At 42.1% G+C, this 22,897-nt stretch overlaps 2 protein-coding genes across 6 annotated transcripts; one reads left to right on the top strand and one right to left on the bottom strand.

The window, feature by feature from the left end:
- Positions 1-53: 53 nt before the first annotated feature.
- On the bottom strand, positions 54-19,208 carry micu3b (mitochondrial calcium uptake family, member 3b). Of its 5 annotated transcripts, none has more exons than XM_037077448.1 (15): positions 18,702-19,196; positions 16,607-16,754; positions 14,319-14,350; positions 14,133-14,211; positions 10,886-10,933; positions 10,712-10,794; positions 10,554-10,625; positions 8,854-8,895; positions 6,906-7,001; positions 6,246-6,334; positions 5,856-6,051; positions 3,985-4,093; positions 3,386-3,543; positions 2,765-2,833; positions 54-1,182 (listed from the first exon to the last, which is right to left on the bottom strand). In XM_037077448.1, the coding sequence occupies exons 1-14, from the start codon at positions 18,933-18,935 to the stop codon at positions 2,765-2,767; spliced, it is 1,455 nt and encodes a 484-aa protein (XP_036933343.1). In that variant the 5' UTR covers positions 18,936-19,196; the 3' UTR covers positions 54-1,182. The 5 variants fall into 5 exon arrangements, with proteins under 5 accessions (XP_036933343.1, XP_036933344.1, XP_036933345.1 ...); XM_037077449.1 differs by having other exon boundaries at positions 5,856-6,027; positions 18,702-19,187; XM_037077450.1 differs by lacking the exon at positions 6,906-7,001 and having other exon boundaries at positions 18,702-19,200.
- Positions 19,209-19,623: 415 nt separating this feature from the next.
- Positions 19,624-21,840, top strand: fgf20b (fibroblast growth factor 20b). Its single transcript, XM_037077454.1, has 3 exons — positions 19,624-20,079; positions 20,303-20,406; positions 20,569-21,840. Exons 1-3 carry the CDS (start codon positions 19,776-19,778, stop codon positions 20,812-20,814), a joined length of 654 nt encoding a protein of 217 aa, XP_036933349.1. The 5' UTR covers positions 19,624-19,775; the 3' UTR covers positions 20,815-21,840.
- The last annotated feature ends 1,057 nt before the right edge of the window (positions 21,841-22,897 follow it).

The raw sequence follows: 22,897 nt of genomic DNA, 5'->3' as shown, positions 1-22,897 counted from the left end.
AGACACTGTTGGCTTGTGTGTGAGAGAGAGGACATCATAAACAAGAGCCCAAATACTTTATGTTATATTTATTGCACCATGTCTTCAGCGATGCATGTACACTCTAATGGCAGCGTAACAGTCAAGGCCTGATTTAAAAGAAGCACATATGGAGAGAAGTTTTCAAAACTCTTGAAGAGGTAGACTAACTACACCAAACAACCAAAAATAAACAGAAAGTGGCCTGAAATACAAACTCAGTATTCTGGTGCAGCATGTAACATGTAAAAGACCCCACCCAAAGCAAAAATCACACCAGAAAACAACAGCATCACCCAGTAAGAGAGAACAGGAGTTTAAGAGAAGGTTTCTATAGAGAAGATAACAAAGTGTAAACTCTTCCTTACAGAGCCGAAAGGGAGGGTCATTTTCATATATTGCTCCTTTAAAACCAACACTTATTTCAGCTGAGTGCCCCCCTTGAGGAACAAACATATGGCTTCAGTATTCTGCATATTTATTTATAACGATGTCTCCGCTGCTAGTGATATGGAAACAGAACTAGTCTTTACTAGCCAAGAAATGATTAACACTGATAGCTGCCCGTAGTTATACAGTAAAAGGAGCCACAGACTGGGTTTGCTTCAGGCCTCCTGCCTCTGGGGGATCCCAGAGGGTTTTTAGCTGCAGCGCTTTGGGAGAGAGGAGAAGGGGGAGGGGGGAGGTGCTGTCCTAAGCTGATCTGTGCAGGGGGGCTGCAGAGCCGACAGAAGGACAAAGTGTGTGTGCAATGCAGCCATGCGGGACAAAAAGTAGAATCAGCCTGAACGAAGCAGAGCAACAATAAGACAACGTAGGACTTTTAAATAACAATCCTAAAGGGATCAATATATTTACAAGTGCACAAATCAATTAATAGTTCAAAGGCAGTTAGACAAATTATTGAGTCCAATTCAGAATCCTGAAACAATGGAATTCAGTGGATGTTCTTGTTTAGTCATAAAGGGTCATTCTTGTTTGTTTGACAGCTTCCCACTGGGCTAACCACATCCTGTTTGAGACACATCCTGTTTATTTAAAAACTTGTAACAAAGTGCAATAAGATGCCACAACATGCGTTAACCCGCCCGTCCTGGAAGAAAACACAAGAGGAGGCACGGCTCGTCCAGTTTGTAAGACATGCAGAGATGATGGGATTTTCACCTGGACACAAAACAGAGAGACAGCGATGAATACATGTGACACTGCTGTCTGATGAGGGCAGACAGGATGAATTATGTGTATTGTTCAGACTTCAAACTGCACCCTGTTATTTCTTTTATATTACATAGCAGATTTAAGACACTAAGCAAAAAGAGTACATCAGACCACAGAGAAACAGGAACTCTTAATCAAACAGCCATGAAGCATGAGGGCTGCAGTAGTTCTGCAAGTATGCAGAAATAAATATGGCCCTCAGCATATTTACTACAGCTGTGGATGTTCAGGCAACAAGCAGCAGACCAGCTATAATTCTCACAAATACCTACAGAGTTCCCTCATTTGCTTTAATTCAAAAAATAATCATGAGAGCACAGAGGTTGGTTTACATCTCTGTTAAATTATTAAAAATGGTAGCAAACAGTAAAACAATCATTATAAATAACAAGCAAATGAAAGTTACTAAGGAAGTTTTAGCTTTGAGTTAAACAAACAGTTTAACATTTCTATAAGTTTAGTTTAACAGCTTTCTTGTAGAGAGTAAGATACCAATCCTCACAACACTTTATCACTGCTTTCTCCCAGTTTCCTCCTGGGGTCACAATTATCCTGTATTTCTCCCAATTTATGACAATTTCTGGCCAACCTGTGCTACAATTTATAATTACATGTTAATATTGTACAATATTATGTTCATATGTAACCCATATGTACAGGAGTTTTTTCTATTCTATTCTATTCCTTAAGTTTTAATTATATTGTTCATTTTTTACTATTGTTATTGTCCTTTTAAAATACTACTGTCCTTTGGCTGCTGTGGCAAACAGAATTTGCCTTAGGTTGGCAGGTATGCTTTCATAAGTAAGGTAAATATGAAGTTACAGCAAGTTAACTTAACCCTGCACAACCTTGTTTCTAGTCTTTGTGTTAAGCTAAGCAAATCAGCTGCTGGCTGAAGATTCAGCAGTCAGATATGAGAATCATGCAACTTTGCCAGGAAAGCAACATGTTCCTTTAGCTGCTGTCATGATTACATGTTTGTTGATAAAAACAAATGCTGCACTCAAAATGAAATATTAACTGTTTACTGCTCTTATATTCTGATCAAACTCTCACAGTAACGAGGCCAAACTGAAGTCAGTTTTACCATGAAATTCTCAAAATATAAATAAGAAATAAATATGTATTTTGATGTAGCAGCACTGCTTTCAAAAACATCCAGATCGAGTCTTTTCCAAAGATTTATCAGCGAAGCTTATCAAGCCCTCTCCCATGAGGTGCATTTCCTTTGAAACATTTATACGGCTTTAGACTGCACTGCTCACTGCTCATGTATGCAGACTTAAGCTGGTATCTGGTGGCAGTTGATCAGGCGTTAATATTACAGTGTAACTCAATGCTCAGGGCGAGCAGAGTGTGGGCCTCAAAACACATCTGAACAGACTGACCATACACTGGGACAGAGCGCCTGGGAAACTCTGTTAGGGAACACTCTTTGAAGAATGATGTTGCATATATAACGTCATATTAAACATTGTTAGTATGTCTTTATTCTTAACGCTGACAGAGTGAGGAAATAATTTACCTATTTGCTTGAGAGCTCCTTCTTCATGCAGGACTTAAAAGAGGTGAACTTCTCCTCCCCTCTGACACCCTGTGAGTGTGGAAATAGGTGTGTGTCCATCAGAGACAGAGGAAAATGGAAATACCCAAAGCAGACCAGTTTCATGACCTCCCTCTAGATGGCAGTATACTTTCACAAAACTCACTAATCGCCAACTCAGTGGTGAGAAATGTTTCAGTGATAAAAAGTGGCAGCAGTGTAATTTAGACATCATGGTATGGAGGTATTTAAGTACACCACACGTAAAGAAAAAAGTGACACAATTAGTGCTGACTCAAAGTTATAATTAAACAGGAAAGGTGGTGTTTGTGATGCTAATAGGTGCATAAGTAGGTTTATTGGTGTTAAAGTACGCTGTTTTGAAAACAAACGTGTTTTTAGTGCTCAGCACCGACCCCATATTTTTTTTTTTAACCTGCTAAACTGATTTGACTTTGCATCCAAGCGTCCATTTTTGAGCTCTTTCTGTTGCCCTACCAGACTGGCGAGGGAGGAGGAGAGAAGGCCGTGCGAGCACATTTATTCTGTCACCTTCAGTGACATCGGACAGAAACAGATGGCGTTTATATGCTGCTGTCTCACCCCGTCAGCGCGGTGCAGCCGGTCCTTCATGACGCCGATGAACTCCTTGTGGCTGAGTTTATCATCACGATCTTCGTCGAAGATCTTGAAGACTGTGTTGACCAGGTGGCGGGTCAGCTTGATGCCCGTGGCAACGTAGACAGCACGGGTAAACTCCTCTGAGAGTGAAGACAAACAGGTGATCAGGGGTGAAGTAAACAAAAACTCATGTGAAGGGGGGAGCAGCATCCAGCTACCTTTAGCAATTCAACTTGAAATAAGACTAAAATCAAAGTGACAAACTTTTTTTTCCATCAAATTGCCTCTTTGACCTTTTTTAACAAACACCCTATCTCACAATGTTGGAGAAAGTGAGAAAAATGATCATTCCCTTTATCTGGATCGGTTCTTATTCTGAGCTGAGACTTATCCTCCATACAAGTTTGGTAGAAATCCATTCAGGAGTTTCTGTGTAATCCAGAAGTTTGTGTTGGACTGGATATTCATTTAACAAATCTGTCACATTACGAGAAGGAAAAACAATAAAACTAAACTATCCAGTGACTCACGTTCAAGTGTTATACAACTAGTACGTGTGTGACTACAAACAAAGGCTTTACCTTGACCAATGGAGCGGTTGGCGAAGTTGTACATTTGCATGGCGATGGTGAAATCCTCCAGGTTGTTAAGAAACTGGAAGAAGGACCTGAACTCCTCAAAGGTGATTCCCTGCAAAGAGACAATAAAGCGATGACTTTATTTCTGAAACATAAAGCTTGAGAAATTACAAAGTGCCACATAAAGCAAACTGCTGCATGTGTCAACACAGCAGAGGATAGCGCTCCAACACATAATGTGTCTTTCATCCTGAGGGGAATCCTTTAGTGTGTGTGGAACCTTGAAGCCATCAGATAGATAACACACCCAAACACACAAAGTATACACTGCCGGATTTTCCCCACGCAGTATGGACACGCTGAGCTGACAGCGGCGGGGGGAGGACTGTAGCTTTTGGTGAGAGGTCAGCCCGTTTGCAGACTTTTCTATGGCAGATTAACCTGATACTTGAATAAACAAAAACAACAAAAGTGATGAATCCCCAAACATCTCAGGCTTGGCTGATGACTCAAACACTGAGCCTATTGATGTCCACTCAACCATCTCGCAGCTACTAGCTGCTTCTCTCGCCCAGGGCCCCACCAAACAGGCAACGCACACAGCCGAACAAATGGAGTAATGACTAATCTTTGACGCTTTGCTGTTTTAACAAGGTGAGGGCCATAAAATATCTCTTAGCCCAACGAGGAGACCCACTTGATAATAATGGAGATCTAGCAACAGGCAACTCAAGGCGGCTGAGGAGCAGGTCAGTGAGCCAAGAGGAAAAACACATTAAAGCTAAAATGAGGATGCCTCACTCAGCAGCTAATTCAGAGAGCGGCATGACTGAAATACTCCCTCACACACAAAACACAAAAAAGACTCACACAAAACAGCTTGAACAACTGTAAACGAGTGCTGTTATTACAATATTCAAACATCTGTTCAGATGTTCAGATTATGAGCTTTGTTAATTAATTTTAAAAAGTCAGGAAACAAATTACCTCATAATTACCACACAAAGTAGATGAGCTAAGAAGTGTTAACATCTTAAAACCATTAGTCTACGTTACTTTATCATTTCATTGGTCATTGGCTTACTCCATTTTTTTTTTTTAAGTAAGATCACAGTCAGATTTTACAGTGTCTTCCTGAGAAAACTTCCTCACTCACTCATGTCTGTGAACTAAATATGATAATCAGCAGGCTGTTAGCTGATCTTAGCATAAAGACTGCTCACAGGGGGACAGAGCTAGCCGTACTCTCTACAAAGTAAAAATCTTTCTGGGAACATCTTTACACAAATATTAACACGTTATACAGTATTTCTGCTTGCTTTAGCTGTACAATTTGATATTTGATACCAAACTTTTTTATCTCACACTCCAAAAGAATTCAAAAAACGCTTATTTCCCAAAATGTTGGACTGTTGCCTTTAAACCATAACCCCTGAAAAAATGTCCAGTTGAAGCTCTAGTGTGTAGAAATTAGTGATGTTTAGTGATAAGATGTTACATTGCAACTAACCAAATACCCCTCGCAACACCCTCCTCTACGCTGGCCACCAAAAATGAAAACATGTAAAAAGCCCTCTCCTAGAGTCAGCGTTTGGTTTGTCTGTTCTGGGCTACTGTAGAAACACGGTGGTGCAACACTCAACAATTCAGTTATTTCTACAAGATTCATGAATCTACTTATGCTGAAGAAGGAAGTTAATCAAGGTCTCCTGCATTTTTTGAAGCGCCAGTTGTTGGTGTTATATTAGATTACATCATTATGTAAGCTGTTGCTGTTACTGCATGTACCCGTGTACCTTGAGAGGAGGAATTACAGCTGTCATGAGGTAACAAGTGAAGACAGGGTGAATCTGAAGATGGAAAAAAAGGTGAACCTTTTCGTCCGGCATGCTGTGGCGGACGTTTTCCAAATACCCGCTGACATCGTCCACGTTAGTGTAGCGGAGGAGGATCTGAGCGAAGTCTTCCTCGCTGATGGTGGGCAAGCCTCTGGAGTAGGAGAGGAACTCTATCTCAAGCAGCTCTGTCTGCAGGTTGTCCATGAACCTGGAGAAGCGAGACGGATGGCAGCTGCTGACAGGAAACGCCACCACCAGCACCAGAAACTCACATGCACAAAGGAAAACTTAACGTAGGCACAAACAACGGTAAGAGGTTCAGCATGGTATGAAAAGGATTAACGACCTTATTACAGTATGAGATAATGATTTTCTCTGGGACACCATGATTTATCACAGAACTGAGGGAAAGGTGTTTCAACTCACTTGTAAAAATCTTCAAATTTCAACTCGGCTTTGCCTTTTTTCCCAAAGAAATGCACCAGAAGTGTTGTCTCTGTCTTCTCAACCATTTGCTATCAGAGGGGGAAAACAGTGAGCTCATTATGACAACTCATAGATTTAAATATCCACCTCAGATGCAATATGTTATATACAGTCAAATAAATGGAGCAGCATTGATTACAGCATTGATTCAGACGAAATATTGAGTAATAAAATCAGTTTCAACAGCCAGAATGAGCTGTTTTGTTACATAAAAGCGTATCATAGGAACACCTGGTAAACATTAACAGTGACTTTGATTTAACATGCTGCAGGTAGAGATGTTAGTTAATGGCCATACAAAGATTCTGCTATTGAATAGTTACTCAGAGTTAATGCTTAATTTTCCACTGTGCCTGATACCAAACCAGCATTTCTCAGTTCTGCTCGATACAAAGACGTGCCGTGCAACAGATTCATTAAACATGCTACAGAGGAAAATATAGAGGAGCTCTTTGTGAGTACATCTAGAACTTGCTCCCCAGTGCTCACTAATGGGGAACCTACGGGAGTTTTTATGAGAAACAAATCAGTTTAATAACAATCATAACCTGGGACTTATCATTAATGGGTAACTAAAGTAATGAATATGTGTCTGGCTACCTCAGTGAGATCAGAAAACAGAACTTGACTTGTGCCACGTCTCAGAACATCCCACATGCCCCGGGCCTCCACATGCTGACTGCCTTTTTTAAGAACCTGTAGCAGCAGTTGGAGCACAGCTGTTAGAAAATACATCTCACACATGTTACTGAGATCAGGAAGAAAGGAAGAAGGAGACATATGGACAATGCACAGTGAGGAAAGAAGAGTCAGACAAATGTAGCAGGAGACAAAAAGTCAGACGGGAGGAACAGACATTCAGACGGGAGCTGACAGCGGTGTATCTGAGGGGCCCATCAGTCCTGGCGTGAGCCTGCTCTGCAGCGATGCATGCAGCCTCTTGGCAGGACACCGAGCCAACACAGCTAACACATGGACAAAGCATGCAGGGCGTGAGAGCTAGAGGGTGATTCATGCCAGGTTAACTATGTGACTGAACCCACCCAGCCCATCATCATTTGATGCTGCGCAGTGAGGTAACTGCAGGTTAGCAGACACCTCTCCACTGTTGGGAAACTTATTCTGGAATAATTTTAGTCTGAGATTGTGGGTCTAAATATAAAAGATGATAGTGCCGATTTGATCAATAAGCTAAAATGCACAAAACCTCAACACATTTCCTGCTCAGTGTTTTCCGGGTAAAGAAGCCACTCTGGTATTTTTCTCAATGAGGTCACGCTCCTGATCTCGGATTAACCAATCATTATTGTTATTACAGTTTACGCTGCTCCCTGCAGTTTCCCAGCTGCGTGGGACGACTGTAACTACAGCTGCACCGAAACACAACTGTCAATAACAATTTTCTTGTAATTGGGGCCATGTGCAATAAAGAAGATCACAGGAAATCGAGTAGTACGGAAACACTTGGGTTTTTAACTCGCAGCTATAAACCATGTCGGTGGGTCTCGCTCTCAATCTGTTCTTTCCGTCAAGATGTTTCTCATGTGAGGAGCCATAAACAGCAAGTAGTCGACAACAACATGCGTCTTTAGGAACGGCTTTGCTCCATTTCATAATATTTATTTATCTTAGGTTTTTTTTTTTTTTTATCTCGCCTGAGGGGGAACGTGAGATAGCTGATAAAACAGCTCTTCCTCTGCACCTCGTCACTTTTCACCAGAGAGAGAGAGAGATTTACGACGTGATCCCACAGCTAATTACGGAACAACTCTTTAATGCGCCGTGCTGTTCCCATCTCATCCCATGAAAAGATCCTGATACACTTGTAATTAGAATTTGCTGGGGAAAGCCCAACCACAGCACTGAAGACATGCCTGTTATGTGTTTTTGAAAAGATTTGACTTTTGAACTTTTTTTTTTTTTTTTTTGCTGGAAAGTTACCTACAGTAAGTCGGGAGGAATCAAAACAAAACAGACACACCTCAAGGGAAAGTCTTCAAACAGCGCTCTGAAAAGACGGGTCTGTCCCTCTGTTAGCTGGAGGCTCTTCTATATACGTGTGTGCATTAAATGTTTTCTCACAGTGCTGCTTCTCCTCTCTGACGGGCATCTTCATGGTCAAACCCATCACAAAAGGTAACCTGAGCCAAAATACCACTCCTCAAGAAACTGTAAAAATAAAACATGGGGGTCTGGACGACTTGTTGTCAGTCTTCAGGTAAGAGCTTTTTGAAGTGGAATCTCCGACAAAAGGCGAGAACATAAATCATCTGCGGTGCACCCCCTATACTACCACACACACACACAAAGACAATATGTCAGATAATGCTGAAGCGCACAGTGGTCTGTTTCAATTCCAGTGAGTGTGAATGAGGTTATCTGGTGTTAACAGACACAAATACGGGTGGTGTCAGCCCCTGAGATCCATGTGTTTTCTGTGCTAACTCACTATGCAAAAACATTGTCAGGTTAGAGAGAGCGCATGCCAAAAATACACGCAACAAGCAGAACTGTTCATTTTCCTTCAGGGAGAGAGAACAATACGTACAGTGTGCGGCTGGGATTTGTGATGACCGTACAGCTGCAGGCTCTGAAACGCAAAGAGAGATCAGAAAGAGGAGACTCATTTATAATTCACAAAGCATTTTAGAGCAGGAAGATGGTTGGAAGTGAGTTTTTAAGCTGTCAGTTGAAGTTGTAGTTGTAAGTTGTCTTCATCTTCAGCTCTGTCTTCTTGCAAGCATCATGATATTTCCAAATCTAGAGTACCCATTCTAATGATCTTTTTGAAGCTCATACGGGCTTCAGATTAATGCGAGACCGTCCAGAGATGCTAACGTTTGTCCTGGCAGAGTAAGCTCCTCCATGTTGTGTTTCTGTGATAAGACCTCAAAGAGTTGCTCTTATCGCTTCATTCAGCTCTCCCTGTTTACATCCACCTGCATGCAGCTTAAGACGGCCCTAAAGAGATGAAAGCCTCAGGCATGTCTTACCCTGTATGACCACATTAACCTCTGTGCAGCCAGTTTTCTATCTAGGAACTCTGCAAGTGTAATGTCATGTTATGTTAGACACTAGCCCCATCCTCACTGCCCTTTGAGCGCGGGAATCATGCGGCAATTCTCCGCATCGTCCTCTGTGTGAAAGTTTCAGATGTGTAGAGGGGGGACAGTTTCTCTGCAGCTCTGATGCGTAGTATCAGAGCTGCAGCAGAGGTGAGGTGGCGTCTGCGTGAATGGATGAGCCGGAGACGAGGAGAGGGTGTTGATGGCGTTCACAGTCGGACAGCGAAACGGATAATTCGCTCATCAAATAAAAGACAAATGACCCGCAAAGCAACATCACAGGACCAAATAACAGTAAAGTGGTAACTGTTAGTGTCTTTGGCAACAAAATACTGCAGTTAAAGAAGGCAAAGCATCTGTCATCCTGTCTCTTGGTCGCATTTCAAAATAGCAACAAAAAACTTTAACTCACCATGTTTTCTCTCCTTACACTATTGTAAAAACGTACAGTCAAAAAAGCACTGCAACTGTCAGCCTAATATTTCTAAATTAACAATGGATAAATGACTGTGTGTAATATAAAAGGTGTCATTCATCGTGACAAACAAATTATTTTTCAGTCCTGGCCAAACATAGCAACTGAAGACTGCTGGGTGAATAAATTGAAAAAGAATTTAAAGCAGCTTAGAGGTATTTGTTTGGGTGATATGTTTTTTTGAAAATGCAAACACAATTGATCAAACTTTGCATTAGTTGGTCAGACATAATTAGCTAATTTGTTGGAGTTTAGATAGATTAACATTAACTGCGTCCTCGTCTTATCTTGCTTATCTTACATAAATTTCGCTTTTGGTTTGAACTTAGTTTAGCATTTGCTCTTAAATTACTCCGGTTCGGATGCCAACTTTTTGTGTTTGTATTTTGGATTATGGATGTAGGACTACAGCTTCTGATCATTAAAGTTCACTTTTTGTTTTTCTACCTACCTTGGTGAGAACACTCTATTACTTTGAACAGCCACTTTCACAAACACCCCAAGGGTTGAAGCTGGAATTTGCACACAATAGATCAAAACAATGGATAAAGGAGGCTAAAAAACAAAAAGATGAGGGGAACTGAAAGACTGGGTTGATGATAACCAGCGACACCTCTATGCATAGTCATTTGTTACATCATTAATATAAAAAATACTGATTACAGCAGCTTTAACAACTGTTAAAAGGTATTTGAAAGCAAATCACACCTGCTGGTCAAATCTTTGCACGTCTTCAGCAACTTCCTTTCTGTCCTTTTTCTTACGGAAAATTTCTTCCAGCTGGTGAGAAGATAATGTGTTACAATTCAGAGTTCAACAGATCAAATGCATTTAACAAAACCTGAATATCAAGAAGGGGCTCTTACCACCAAGAACTCCCTTTTGTCCACCATTTCATTCCCATCTGCATCAAACATGTTGAAAGCGATCCTGAAGCCTGCATGGGGCTCTGAAATCAAACAAAACAAGAATCACATCGGACAGTCACCTTTTAGACTCAAAATCATTTAAAGATAATTCTGCTTAAAATAAATACTGACTTGTTAAAATGCAGAGCAGGAAGAGGTACTCTGTGTAACTGATGACACCTGGAAAAAAGAGAAAGATTTGTGAAGCTGGGAAAGAAAAACCTAAATGTTCCCTTTTCCACACAGAACAGCATCAAACAGCATTATCCAGTTAGCTCAAGATGTTTACAGATGTTCAAAGTCATCCGCCCGAGATGAATAAGCCATCCGAAGAAACAGTGCACGCCTTCAGACAAGAGTAATCTTCTCTCACTCACTGATAACATCTTAAAAGGTGCCTTTTCCTTCATGCTTGGTGTTCCCCTCACACAAACAGGCTTTACAACTGAGCTGACCTATCTGGACACAAACCCAAACAAATTTAAGGCCCACGGCTTCTGATCGTGTTTGGGTAACAAGGTGTAATACATTCTCAAGTGATCTGTCACTGATTGAGAATAGCCGATTCAGGTTTTGTGTCGCGTCCTTCAGCTCCCTTTGTTGTGTGACACAGAGAAGGGAAGAGTAAGTGTCAGGAGACATCTCAGTCGACTCAGGAGGCTTCTCCCCTCTGACTCTGAAAGCATTCCCAAGCTTTTGTTTGCTCGGGAAGATAGAGAATCGAGCGCAGATAGTTCTGGATGAGTGCTCGTGGTGTTATGGGAAAAGAATTCAGGTACAGGGTTTGCTGCAGGGAGATATTTTCCAGAGAGAGGGAAGAAACTGGCACACAGAGATGTCATTTTCACTTCTACATTTCCTCTAAAGGCTCAAACTCTGCTGCTAACAAGATGTAAAAGTCAGTGAAACACATGTACAGAATGAGGGGTGAAAAGAAAATTAGCAATGCGTGCCATTCGACTAAGTTCATCAACAAAATCCCCACGCCAAGAACTCTATCTTCTCTCCCCGTCTCTCTCTGTTTGGCAGGTACGGCCCTATAATGACAGCAGATCTCCAGCTTCAAAGCTTTTAAAGCTTAAATAGGCTGAAGAGAGAAAAAAAAACTTTTAAGATTCCAGCCATGTTTCACCAATACCACACACCTTCAGTCCTGGAGGGAGCCGCCCCCCCTCCTCCCTCTGAGCCTCAGAGCTCAAGTAGATGTTGTTAGACAATACAAAGAATTCCACAGAAACACTTCATACAGAGTGGCAGTCCCGGAGATGTAATCCAATGCCATTCTTAGGCTTCATAATGTCCGTGGTGATCAGGGGGGTGGCCAGTGGGACATGTCTCAACATAGCTGGGTTCAAACAGCTCCCTCATTCTCTAAAGCAGCGCTTTGTTCACAGATCAATCCAGTCCTTTTTTTTCCTGACAAAGCCGCAACGTTTAACAGCAGGATTAAAAGCCCCAAATCCCGGCATTGGCACTTAGCTAAAGCAACAGAGGGGAGAGCAGAACAGTGAGATCTGATGCACCACTGGCTCGTATGACCTACGGAGCGGGAATGTGCAGGCCCAGGTGGGAAAATTTAAAAATCTTCACTCACAGTGACAACTTCATTTTATTCATGGAACTTTAGTTGAATTAAAGGGCCAGTTCACCCCCAAAGAAAAAAAAACACACATTTTTGTTTTACTTACTCTGTTGTTATACATCCACTACAGGGTTTGAGTTGCAGTTGTAAAGATGTCTTCTATCTCATGAATATAATGGAACTAGGTGGCACTGGCTTGTGGTGCTCAAAGCACCAAAAAATACAAATCTCTTTGACAGACGTACACCTGCCTAAAAGGAAGTATGCAGCTAGGATTTCTGCAGAGAGACGTTGCTCTTCATTTTTCAGATGTGTGCTCTTAGCACTTTGAGCAGCAGTGCGCTATCCGAGGGCCATCTCGGTCCATTATACTGGAGAGAAAGGCAGACATCTCCAAAACTCTTCAACTCGCACCAAAATAATCTGTGATGTATTTGCATACAGGTAAGAGGAAAAATATGTCGGGTGAACTGTTCCTTTGACGTCTGCAGGTGAGGAACTGAAGAATAAGCATTATTTCATGAACTCCATTAGAGTTGTTAAAATTTTTATGTTGACAAATCATTTTTGAAAGATAAGACATCTATAGAGTTTGTAGAAAAGTGTGGAATAAAAGTATATATTTCAACGAAAAACATTATTATGATCATGAATGAATAATTTTAAAAAACTGTTGGGTCCAAAATGATTGATTTGTTTATCTCTGTGTAATAATTCTGACAGGTGGTTCAAGCTACAAGGTTTGCCAACCAGCAGTATGACGCAGTTGGTATCACGTGGTATCTGTGTTTCATCAGCATCAGGTGTCAAGAGTTATCTAGCTAATGTTGGCAACGTTAGGTGGTGCAACAATCTGGCAACCACTTCAGTGGGCAGATGATTCAAACAACAGCGGCTGAAGGGGGAAGCTGGAACGCTACATTTAGTGGCTGGATGTTAACAGGAACCATCGCACACATGACTAGCCTTTATTTTGAGCAATTTCCAATCTCTGAGAAGTTTTCTGGAAAAATACACTTTAAATCAATTAATTCCAATTAAGTGATAATGCAACCTAGATTCAGCTCAGCTAAACATGCAAAATTGTGAAATTTGTCTACAAAAAAGCATAGCAAATAACATTTTCTTTGGCTTGTTGGCCAGCCACACTTATATTGGTATCGTTTCCCGATATGCAGCAATATGAAAACTCTTTTTTTAAGACCTTATAATGCAGAAACAAATTCTTTGGGATAATATCACGGTAAGTTTGTCATGTTTCTGTCATTTTACATGATAAGTTTATTGTTAAATTGTAAAATAGCCTGCATCCATTACAAATATATAGTGTTTGATAACTACATTTGAGAGATCATTCCAAAATGTGTGCATGTCAGTCGATATATCAATATCAACATTTTCCACCTCCTGACAATGGTATTTGCATTGGTCCCAAAAATCCAGTATCTGTCGAGCTCTATCTTTTTTTTCAAGTCGTCTCCCTATAATTGGCACCAAATTACATACTTCATTCCAGGAAACTTTGGGCTTTTTTAGCAGAAAAAAGCAGGGAAGACAATTATGTGTATTATCAATGGAGCATTCCCTTCTGCAGAGGTTACTTGAGAATAAATCTACAACATGTTGCCAGACTGATGGAGAGATAAGATAGTATTTTCAACACACTCACTGGATTATATGAGGTCGACAAGCACAACACAACACACTCTGAACGGGACGTAGAGGCCTTTTAAAAAAATAAAAGTATAAAGGGGAATTACTTCAAATTCAGTGGATTTATGTGGCGGGTTACTTCACCTCGTTCACGAAGATTTCTAAACAGATTAGATGATCCTTTCCAAACAGGCGGGGTATCAGCCAACATCTTGTCTAAATCCTGCAAGAATAGAAGAAAATCACTTGCTCATTCTAATTCCCAGTTAATCGCGGCGTAATGCAGTGTTTGCTGAAGGTTTTACAGGATGAAGAGTAAATTCTGCTCACCTTTGTGGTGAGGGACTTCCTTGCTCTCCTACCTAAACAAACAAGGGTAACAGTTACCTAACAGTGCGTGATAAATGACGTCAGACTCATAATAATATATTTAAAAGGGTGAATTCTGTGCTAGGAATACAGAACCAGGAAACAAAAGTGAAAACTGGTGTTTATGTGGACAGAAACACAGGCTGTTTGTCTCCATGAACACATTCCATTGGTCAATAAAGCAGAAGATAAGGTGGACATGTTGTAAAAAAAAATCACATTGATAACAGTGACAATAACCCTCCACCGACACATTTTAAAGCCTGCGTCTAAAGCTGGGATTATAATTGTCTTGTGACGGCCTGCTCTCCTCCACAGTGAGGTGTCTGAGTGAGCATGCAGAGATAAAGGAGAATACTGTCCTCAATGTTCATGTATTTGATGCTTTCTATTAATGTTTCATAACCTGCAAACGCTTTATAGATGGGATATGAATTATTTACGTGACAGCACTTTAACTTTTGACTCAAATGGTTCACTTCTAAACCATCCTCTGCTTAGTGTCTCTAAAATTAAACCATAAGTGGGCACGTCCAAGGCCTTCCTAAACGTCTATAAGAATGAGAAAAACACATCCATTTTTACAGCCACTACGAGGCCATAAAACGCCATGATTACTCAAGCCATTAGCCACCAGAGAACAATGATGCATGGTGTGCTAACACATTAGTGCTCCTTATTTTCCTTTTCCATTAGCTGCCAGCGAAGCCATATCTAAAAGATTACAGCAGGCCACACACCTAAAATCATAATCACAATGTCTTATCATGACATTTATGACATCCATGCTAAGTTGTTTGGTCTCTCTGGCTCTCTGCGAGGCTGTTGCCACATAAATGAGCCATAAAAGTGGGGTGGCAGGTAAAGATGTCTATCTTTATGCAGGTGTTATGACTGAGGCTCTTCAAGCCACAATTTATTGTCCGATGACACTTCATGGACCCTCAGCAACAAGATCCAGGACAAAACAACAACAATGGGTTGTTTTCCATCTTGTGGCATTGAGGATGAAGGAGCATCTGATCACCTGACGGAAGTGTAATTAAGCAACCGGCTGATGGCAAATGTGGTTGATATCTCCAAAGAGCTACAAAGATTAGAAAGGCGGTGTAGCATTACAGAGTCAGAGGCTGCCTTCTTTAAAAGAAAAATGATTGATAGCAAAGATTTTAAACTAATTTTAGCACTCATTTATAGACAATTAAAGGAAAACTGAAGTATTGAAAACACTTCAGAAATTGTGTCCTCTGATCCCATGCAGGAACTTTGATAGGAAGTCAGGAACCTTCTTAAGAACTCAACAACTTGTGCTTAAACAGTTGAAACTGAATGAAATATGGTTCTTCTCATGTAGTTCCTGACCTCCAATAAAAGTATTTTCTCTGTGGACAGAGTTTACAGGGCTGAATGTCGCTCACTGATCAAACACATGAAGTCCAGGCTGTAATTTCTGTACAGAACTGAAGTGAATTACAGCAATCATTTTGTAACAGTGCAACGTTTTAATGGGAAGTCTTGGGTTCTGGCATTCATGTATATGTTACTTGACATCACTGCAGACCAAGTACACCTCCACATGCGGTGTCCCCTGCAACAGCACAATGAATCCTACCACACTACAAAAAATGCTTAGGAATGACCTGGGAAACATCAATGCAGTTATGCAATAAATAAATAAAAGACAGCAAAACATTCAGCAGTTTGTCGACGTTGCGGTCAGAAACAAGCTCTGTGTGTATCCACTGAATCCATTAATTACATTCAAACAATATGTTGATGTTTCCTCTTGTACGAATAATGTGACACAAAGAATATAATCCAATGTTGTTCTAATCTGTCTGTCTGATCTTTAACGTTAGCCAGATGTGTGGAAATCTAGTAGAAATTCAGACACTGGACTTTGGTTCCTGGTTTACTTCCTTAGTTTAGTTCTGGTGCCTTTAAAGTTCCTGGAACCATTTGGTCAAAAGCGGGTGTAACATCAGAAGGGCTGAGATTACTTTCACAAATCAATCTACTGATTATTTCCAGGATTAACTGTTTGATCTCTCACACTCACGAAACCCATGGTGACATCAAACTCACACAAAACACTGAACTTAGGCTGATGACAGATGGAAAAGGAGTAATCCTCACATAGAAGACGGTGTCAAAAAATGTGTGTTAATTAATTTATTGTCAATGGATGAGCTGATTAATTGCAAGTCTTAGTATTGTGGTACAAAGCTGAGTAGTAGGAGTACACTCACTCTTGGGTTCATTCAAAGTGATGGACTCGATGAAGTTGAGTGGCGTCATGTAGAGCTGGCCATCGCACTCCACTGTACTGAACAGGCGAAATCTGTTTTCATAGGATGACATGTACACATCTCCATCGTCCAGACCATAGCTCCTGGCCTGTAAACACACACACACACACACACACACACACCATCATGAAATACTGCAACTCATCTAAATAGTGATAATACTGTCTGAAAGATGCTTTTTATGAAATCCACTGAAGCTTTTCTTGTCACGAAAAGCCTCGCTCACAGGGAACAACAAAGAGGCCCGAGCTTTAATTCAGTAATGGGGCGCATGTTATGTCAGCCCTACTTTTCATCCCCGAGCACCAGATAATGTCCCTACAACTGTTCAAACCCAGCCAGATCAGAAGGCTGGACTGGTGAAGACAGAGTGGATCTCTCTCTCAGGTGGCACAGTGCCAGGTCCACTGGGCACAGAGCAAACACCCAGGGAATGTGTTCCCCCCTCTGCTTAACCATTAAACCCCCTCCAACCACCCCCACCTCTCATCAAATGTCAGCCCCTCCGCCAAGTCCCAGTGTCCAGTTTCCTGTGTCCCTGGATTCCTGCTGCTTGTGGACACCAGTCAAGGTTCCTTTAGATTAGAGACAAGAAATCCTCTGTAGCTGCAAGTGCAAACCAGACCTGGTTCACATGGTTTACATGTTTGTTTACATCCCCTGTGATCTGTGAGAATGGTGTCAACATTGTCAGCACGTCTGAGCTGAAGCGACTCACTGTAGAAGTGTTGACGTGTCGGCTAAAAGGGCCAGACACACAATGTACAGTGGTTGGACAAAATAACATGAACATCCCACACAATGCAAAATAATAATAATGCTGCAAAAACATGTTCAAAGCCAATAATTAGTGCTGGAATGACTAAACAATCATTTTTTCAGTCCTACTGTTTGTCCATTACTTATTGTCTTAAATGTACTGTGTGCATGTTTCTCTTTTTATCATGTCTGCCTTTGGAAATTGCCTCTGTGAATAAATATATTCTTATTTGAATTTCAATAGGAACAACACTTTAAATAATGGGGAATGTATTTTTCAAGAAAATAGATTTATACGAACTATTAGCACTTGGCTTGGACTTGAATGGATCAAATATCGAAATAGTAGCCAACTGCTTTTTTTACAGCTTTAAAATAGATCTGATACACTGTCAACTGGTTTAAGTTACATGAGGATTTGCTGCTTTTCTGTTACATTTCTCCATACGTTTGAATATCTCTGGTGTTATCTGAACAAAACAAGCAAATGAGGAAGTCACTGAGCTCTGAGAAGTTGTGATGTTACTAGTTGTGGGTGTTCTCTGACTGAACGATTAATCAGTTATTCAACTAAATAATCAATATATTGTTCACTATCAAAAAGTCATTAGTTGGGGTTATATTTAATATTATAATGTCAATCCTGGATGTTTCGTAGCCATACTTCATCCACCCCTGTAGCTGCCAAGGGGGGGTTTAAATAATAGGATCATCTTAAATCTGGCCTCAACAACATCACCAAGTTTTGATTTAGAAAGATTATGATGTGGTTTGAAGAAAAGACAAAAACATACTCCAAGCCTCCCAAAGCTACGAATTGTTGCTAATCTATTGCATTACACAGCCACGTGTTCTTTTGTTGAACACCTGAAATATGTAAATACAGTAAAACGATTGAATAAATAGATCTATTTTCTCCCCGTTTTCTCGAGGTGAACATCACTAATGCCTCGCATGTGCGGACACATCAGCAGAACCTTCAGCTAAGCTAGCCGGCAGGTTGGGTCACGTGCTCTGTGAACTTCCTCTGACCGCTTGGCTCTTCAGCACCAAAGGTCGAGGACAGCTCCTCGTGGTGACGACACATTTACCTTATTGTACTTTCACGTGCACTATATGACGTCAGCTCATTGTGTTGGAAAGTGCGGCTTCGGGTCAGTGTTCACTTAAACGGGAGCTTGTCGAGCGGCTGCTGGTGGGGGTTTTTTTTGTGTGTGTGTGTGTGTGTGACCGAGTGTGAGCTGAGTGTTGTCAGCCTCACAGATGTCCACTTTACCTTATCGCTGGCGGAGACTGACGGCAGCGCCAGATGACGGAGCCGAGCCTCGACACGGCTCTTCAGCCCGGAGCTCGAGCCGTAATAAGCAGCTCCGGCCGCGGCGGTGACGCAGACTCCGGCTGCGACCACCTTCAGCACCTTTGTCGCCGTCGAGCTGCCTCGTTGTCCCTGCGGCGTAAACGTCGCTGTTTTGGAGCACAGTGAATGTGTAAGCCTGCGCAGGGCAGCCATGGCTGTTTACACTGAGGTGTCGTAACCACTAGCACACACACACACACCGGGCAGAGCAGCTCGAGCCCTGCAGCTCCGAGCTCGCGAGAAATGCCGTGGGTATATCAGGTCGCTCGGGGATTTTAAGGCGTGATTTTGTGAGAGTGAAGGAAAATGTTGCACAAAACACTTTAAATACGTCTGGTCTGTTTTTATAGAGTTCAGATGTTTTGGGTTTACATATTTAATTTTAATTAAGTGTGTAAGTGCTCAGTTTTAAGCGCACCATCAACTCTCTCTCTCTCTCTCTCTCTCTCTCTCTCTCTCTCTCTCTCTCTCTCTCCGTGTGTGTGTGTGTGTGTGTGTGTGTGTGTGTGTGTGTCTTATTTTATGCCTTGGGAGAAGGAAAAACCTTTCTGCCAGGGCACGTCTCAACTGTGACAGCCCCGCCCATTACTAGTCCTGTGGTTTTGCACCTGCCTCACCACCCCTGCCACTTTGAGCGGAAAACCTTCCAGGAGCTCCTCTACCTGCACTGCAGCGTTCATCCAGCAAACACTCCCTCAATCCTGCCCGGCTCCACTGAGGCATCACCATCCGCTGTGGACAGGTATGCACCATGAGGGCTGTCTGAGCAGCGACAGAAGGAGAAATCGGTGCGGGCAGCTGCGGAGGTTTTACTGAGTGTTTCATGTGAGGAGGAGGAGGAGGGTGGGGGGGAGGAATTAGTGCATGTGCTAAGTAACGGAGGAGGTGGACGTAAACATGCAGTAAGTGACGGTGGCAACCAGGTAGGCTTACTACGCAAGAGCGCTCCCTCCGGACCTCCTCACTGAACTTTACCCGCTGAGCTTTGACGCGATGGCTGCTGCTGCTGCCGCCGCTGCTGCTGCCACTCTGGGGGAAGTTGGAGGCGTCTTGCACGGCATCGATGGTGTCGCACAGGTCGGGTCCCATTTCCTGCTGACCCCTCTTGGGGACAGTCCGACGCTGCTGGGCGAGCACCTCATACCCGGAGACAGGCTCTCCCGCAGCACCACGGCGGATCTAACGCACCTCAAAGGGATCCTCAGGAGGAGACAGCTGTACTGCAGAACTGGATTTCACCTGGAAATACTTCCGGATGGCACTGTGCAAGGCACAAGGAAGGACCACAGTCGATTTGGTAAATAAAATTCGATTTGTTTTGGCTGCAAAAGATTTAAGAAAGTGGCCAGATTATCGGAGAGATGAGCAACAAGGAAACAATGATTAATAAAAACATCTTATTTTATAATTATGTGATTAAAATGTATTGTTGAGTTGAATTTGGACTTTTAAGCTTATATAATATTATTCTGTCATCTCTGTCAAAGTCTGTACTGAACAACTGTGTTATTCTTCTCCAGGTATTTTGGAATTCATAAGCCTTGCTGTTGGGTTGATAAGCATTCGAGGGGTGGACAGCGGACTCTACCTGGGGATGAACGACAAAGGAGAGCTGTATGGCTCCGTAAGTACATCTCCGCTTATTCATGCTGCCTAAATCCCTGTGGTGACGCACATTCAGCTTTTTTCATTTGGAGAATTTGATTCACATGTAGATACATTTGGAGAAGTAGTGAAATGTGTCATCAGCCAGGATTTGTCTTACATTGTGCTCTGTTGTTTTCAGGAAAAGCTCACAGCTGAATGTGTGTTCAGGGAGCAGTTTGAGGAGAACTGGTACAACACATACTCATCCAACCTCTACAAACACGGAGACAAAGGGACGCGTTACTTTGTGGCATTAAATAAAGACGGGACACCAAGGGATGGGACTAAATCCAGGCGGCACCAGAAATTTACACACTTCTTGCCCAGGCCTGTGGACCCTGACCGTGTGCCAGAGCTCTACAGGGATATCCTGGGACACAGCTGAGACCCGGAACCCTGGTCCAGTTCAGGAATAGCTGCTAAAGCCCTGAAAAGCAGGGAGCAGAGAAGAGAAGAGACGCGAAGAGGGATGCAGGCATGGGGATGATGTGGCCGGTGCAGGCTGGTGGACATCAGCCCGAGCAGCAGGGATAAAGGTACAGTCCGGGGGCCTCTTGTAGGAATGCACGGGCCATCTCTCAGCAGCCAGGAAGACAGGCGAGAATGTCTGCACGCTCGGCATGAGGGGGTCGTTTGTTTTAGAGGATAGACGACCCTAAAAAGTACCTGCGTGGAATAGGAGACGGATGGGAAGCGGAGCTGGATGGTTGGGGAGCATCTCCTCTGGTCAGCTGACGTGGAGTCCGAGGGAATCATGAATGGTACTTTTAATTTGGTGTCAGAGAGCTATAGTTTGTTCAGAAGGACTTTGAAGGAATTCTGTTTTTATTTCTTACCTGTGTGTAGACCTGTTCGAAAAGAGAAAAATGTAACAATTTATTTATTCATTTTAGATACATATATTTATGTTATATATTTATTTATTTGAGAATATATTTTTACAGTTATATACATGCAATATAGAGAAACCACTAGAAACTGTATCAATTATATAAAGACTGACACACTGTACCATTATGTCTTGTATTCTGAAAAACAAGCTCCGCTAGCAATAATAACTGTAATATGACAACAAATATTGGCAAAATTTGGGAATCCCCACATCTGAAATGCATTTAATCACAATATGACAACTGTGAATCAACTTTTCTTAAATCCTTGTAATGTTGACGCATTAATTCCAACCAAACTACTGTTACATGTGTTTCAGGAGGAATCTGAAGTCAACAAACTGATGATACAAACAATAAATTGCTCAAAATGTGATCAAAATGCTTTTTTTTGTCAGAGATGAAAAATGTAACCAGTTATTACCAAAGTTACTTCAAAAAAGCCACATTTTTACTTTGAAGAGAGCAATGTGGACACTTCAGTGGTTGCTTTTGTCTGTCAGAGTTTAAACATATAAACCTGCTTACGAGACCAATGTTGTCTTTTTTTATGGACGCACTTATGCAGAGGGACGAGTCGTAGACCTGATGCAGACATAAAAAACTTCAAAGCCTCCCTCCTGAATCGTTTGAATGTCGAGGCTGCGCAACGACGTGATCAGGACCAAATAAAATGTGACCTTTAGCTCGGGCCCAGCAACATTAGCAGATGTATAAAAGTGGAGGTCAGAGCGATAAGGATGAAGTAACCTCTGACAGTCTTAGGTCAGTAGACCTGTTGAAACGTCTTCTGATGGAAGTCAAGGTGACCAAGACGTTTTTAAGTTTCATCTTATTTTTCAGGCAATTTCTGTTTCTTTGTGTTATAATGTTTAAAAGAAGGGCTGTTTTGCTGTCTCATCATTTAAGAACAAACCAAAAGTATGTTACAGCTGCTGAATTCTTGATTTATTTTCAAGAGGTCTTATCTCATGTATCTGTGCACAGTTTCCTCCACGGTTGGAGGAAGATCTGTGTTGAAGCATGAAAAGCTCAGCCTGTGATCTCAGCCTGTGTGTGTGTGTGTGTGTGTGTGTGTGTGTGCGCGCGTGTGTGTGTGTGATGGCGAGCCAGTGGGGGTGTCTCGATACGGGGAGTCGAGCCTGCTGCCAACTCTCTCCTGTCTGCGCTGTGATACTGTGGGACTTTCCCACCTGCACACCTTGAACATCAACGCACTTCTGTCATCAATTAATGACAGCATCCCAGAGTGTATTATAACCTGCGTGCGCATGGACATCCCCTGTCCACCAGGTGAACACACGCAAGCCTATCGCAACATGAAAAAAGGATTCTGGTGCTTGTTTCTGGGAAGATGCTGCCGGTGCTCGTCTTTCTGTAGATTAACATGCGTGAAAATGATAGACAGTTTGCTTCCCACCTTTCCCAGCTGAAGAGTGTGTCACAACAATAGTGTGTCTTGTTGTTGCACTACCTTCAAAGAGTCTCAGTTGTGGTCATGAAAAGCTGACTTTGTGTAAATCTAAGAGCCCCCGTCACCACCCCCCTTCTGACATTTTGAAGGTCATCCTTCTAAAC

This window comes from Acanthopagrus latus, chromosome 18 (assembly GCF_904848185.1).
Source record: "Acanthopagrus latus isolate v.2019 chromosome 18, fAcaLat1.1, whole genome shotgun sequence".
NCBI lineage: Eukaryota > Metazoa > Chordata > Actinopteri > Spariformes > Sparidae > Acanthopagrus > Acanthopagrus latus.
Note: the sequence above shows the minus strand (reverse complement) of the source record. Positions and strands in the feature narration are given on the sequence as shown.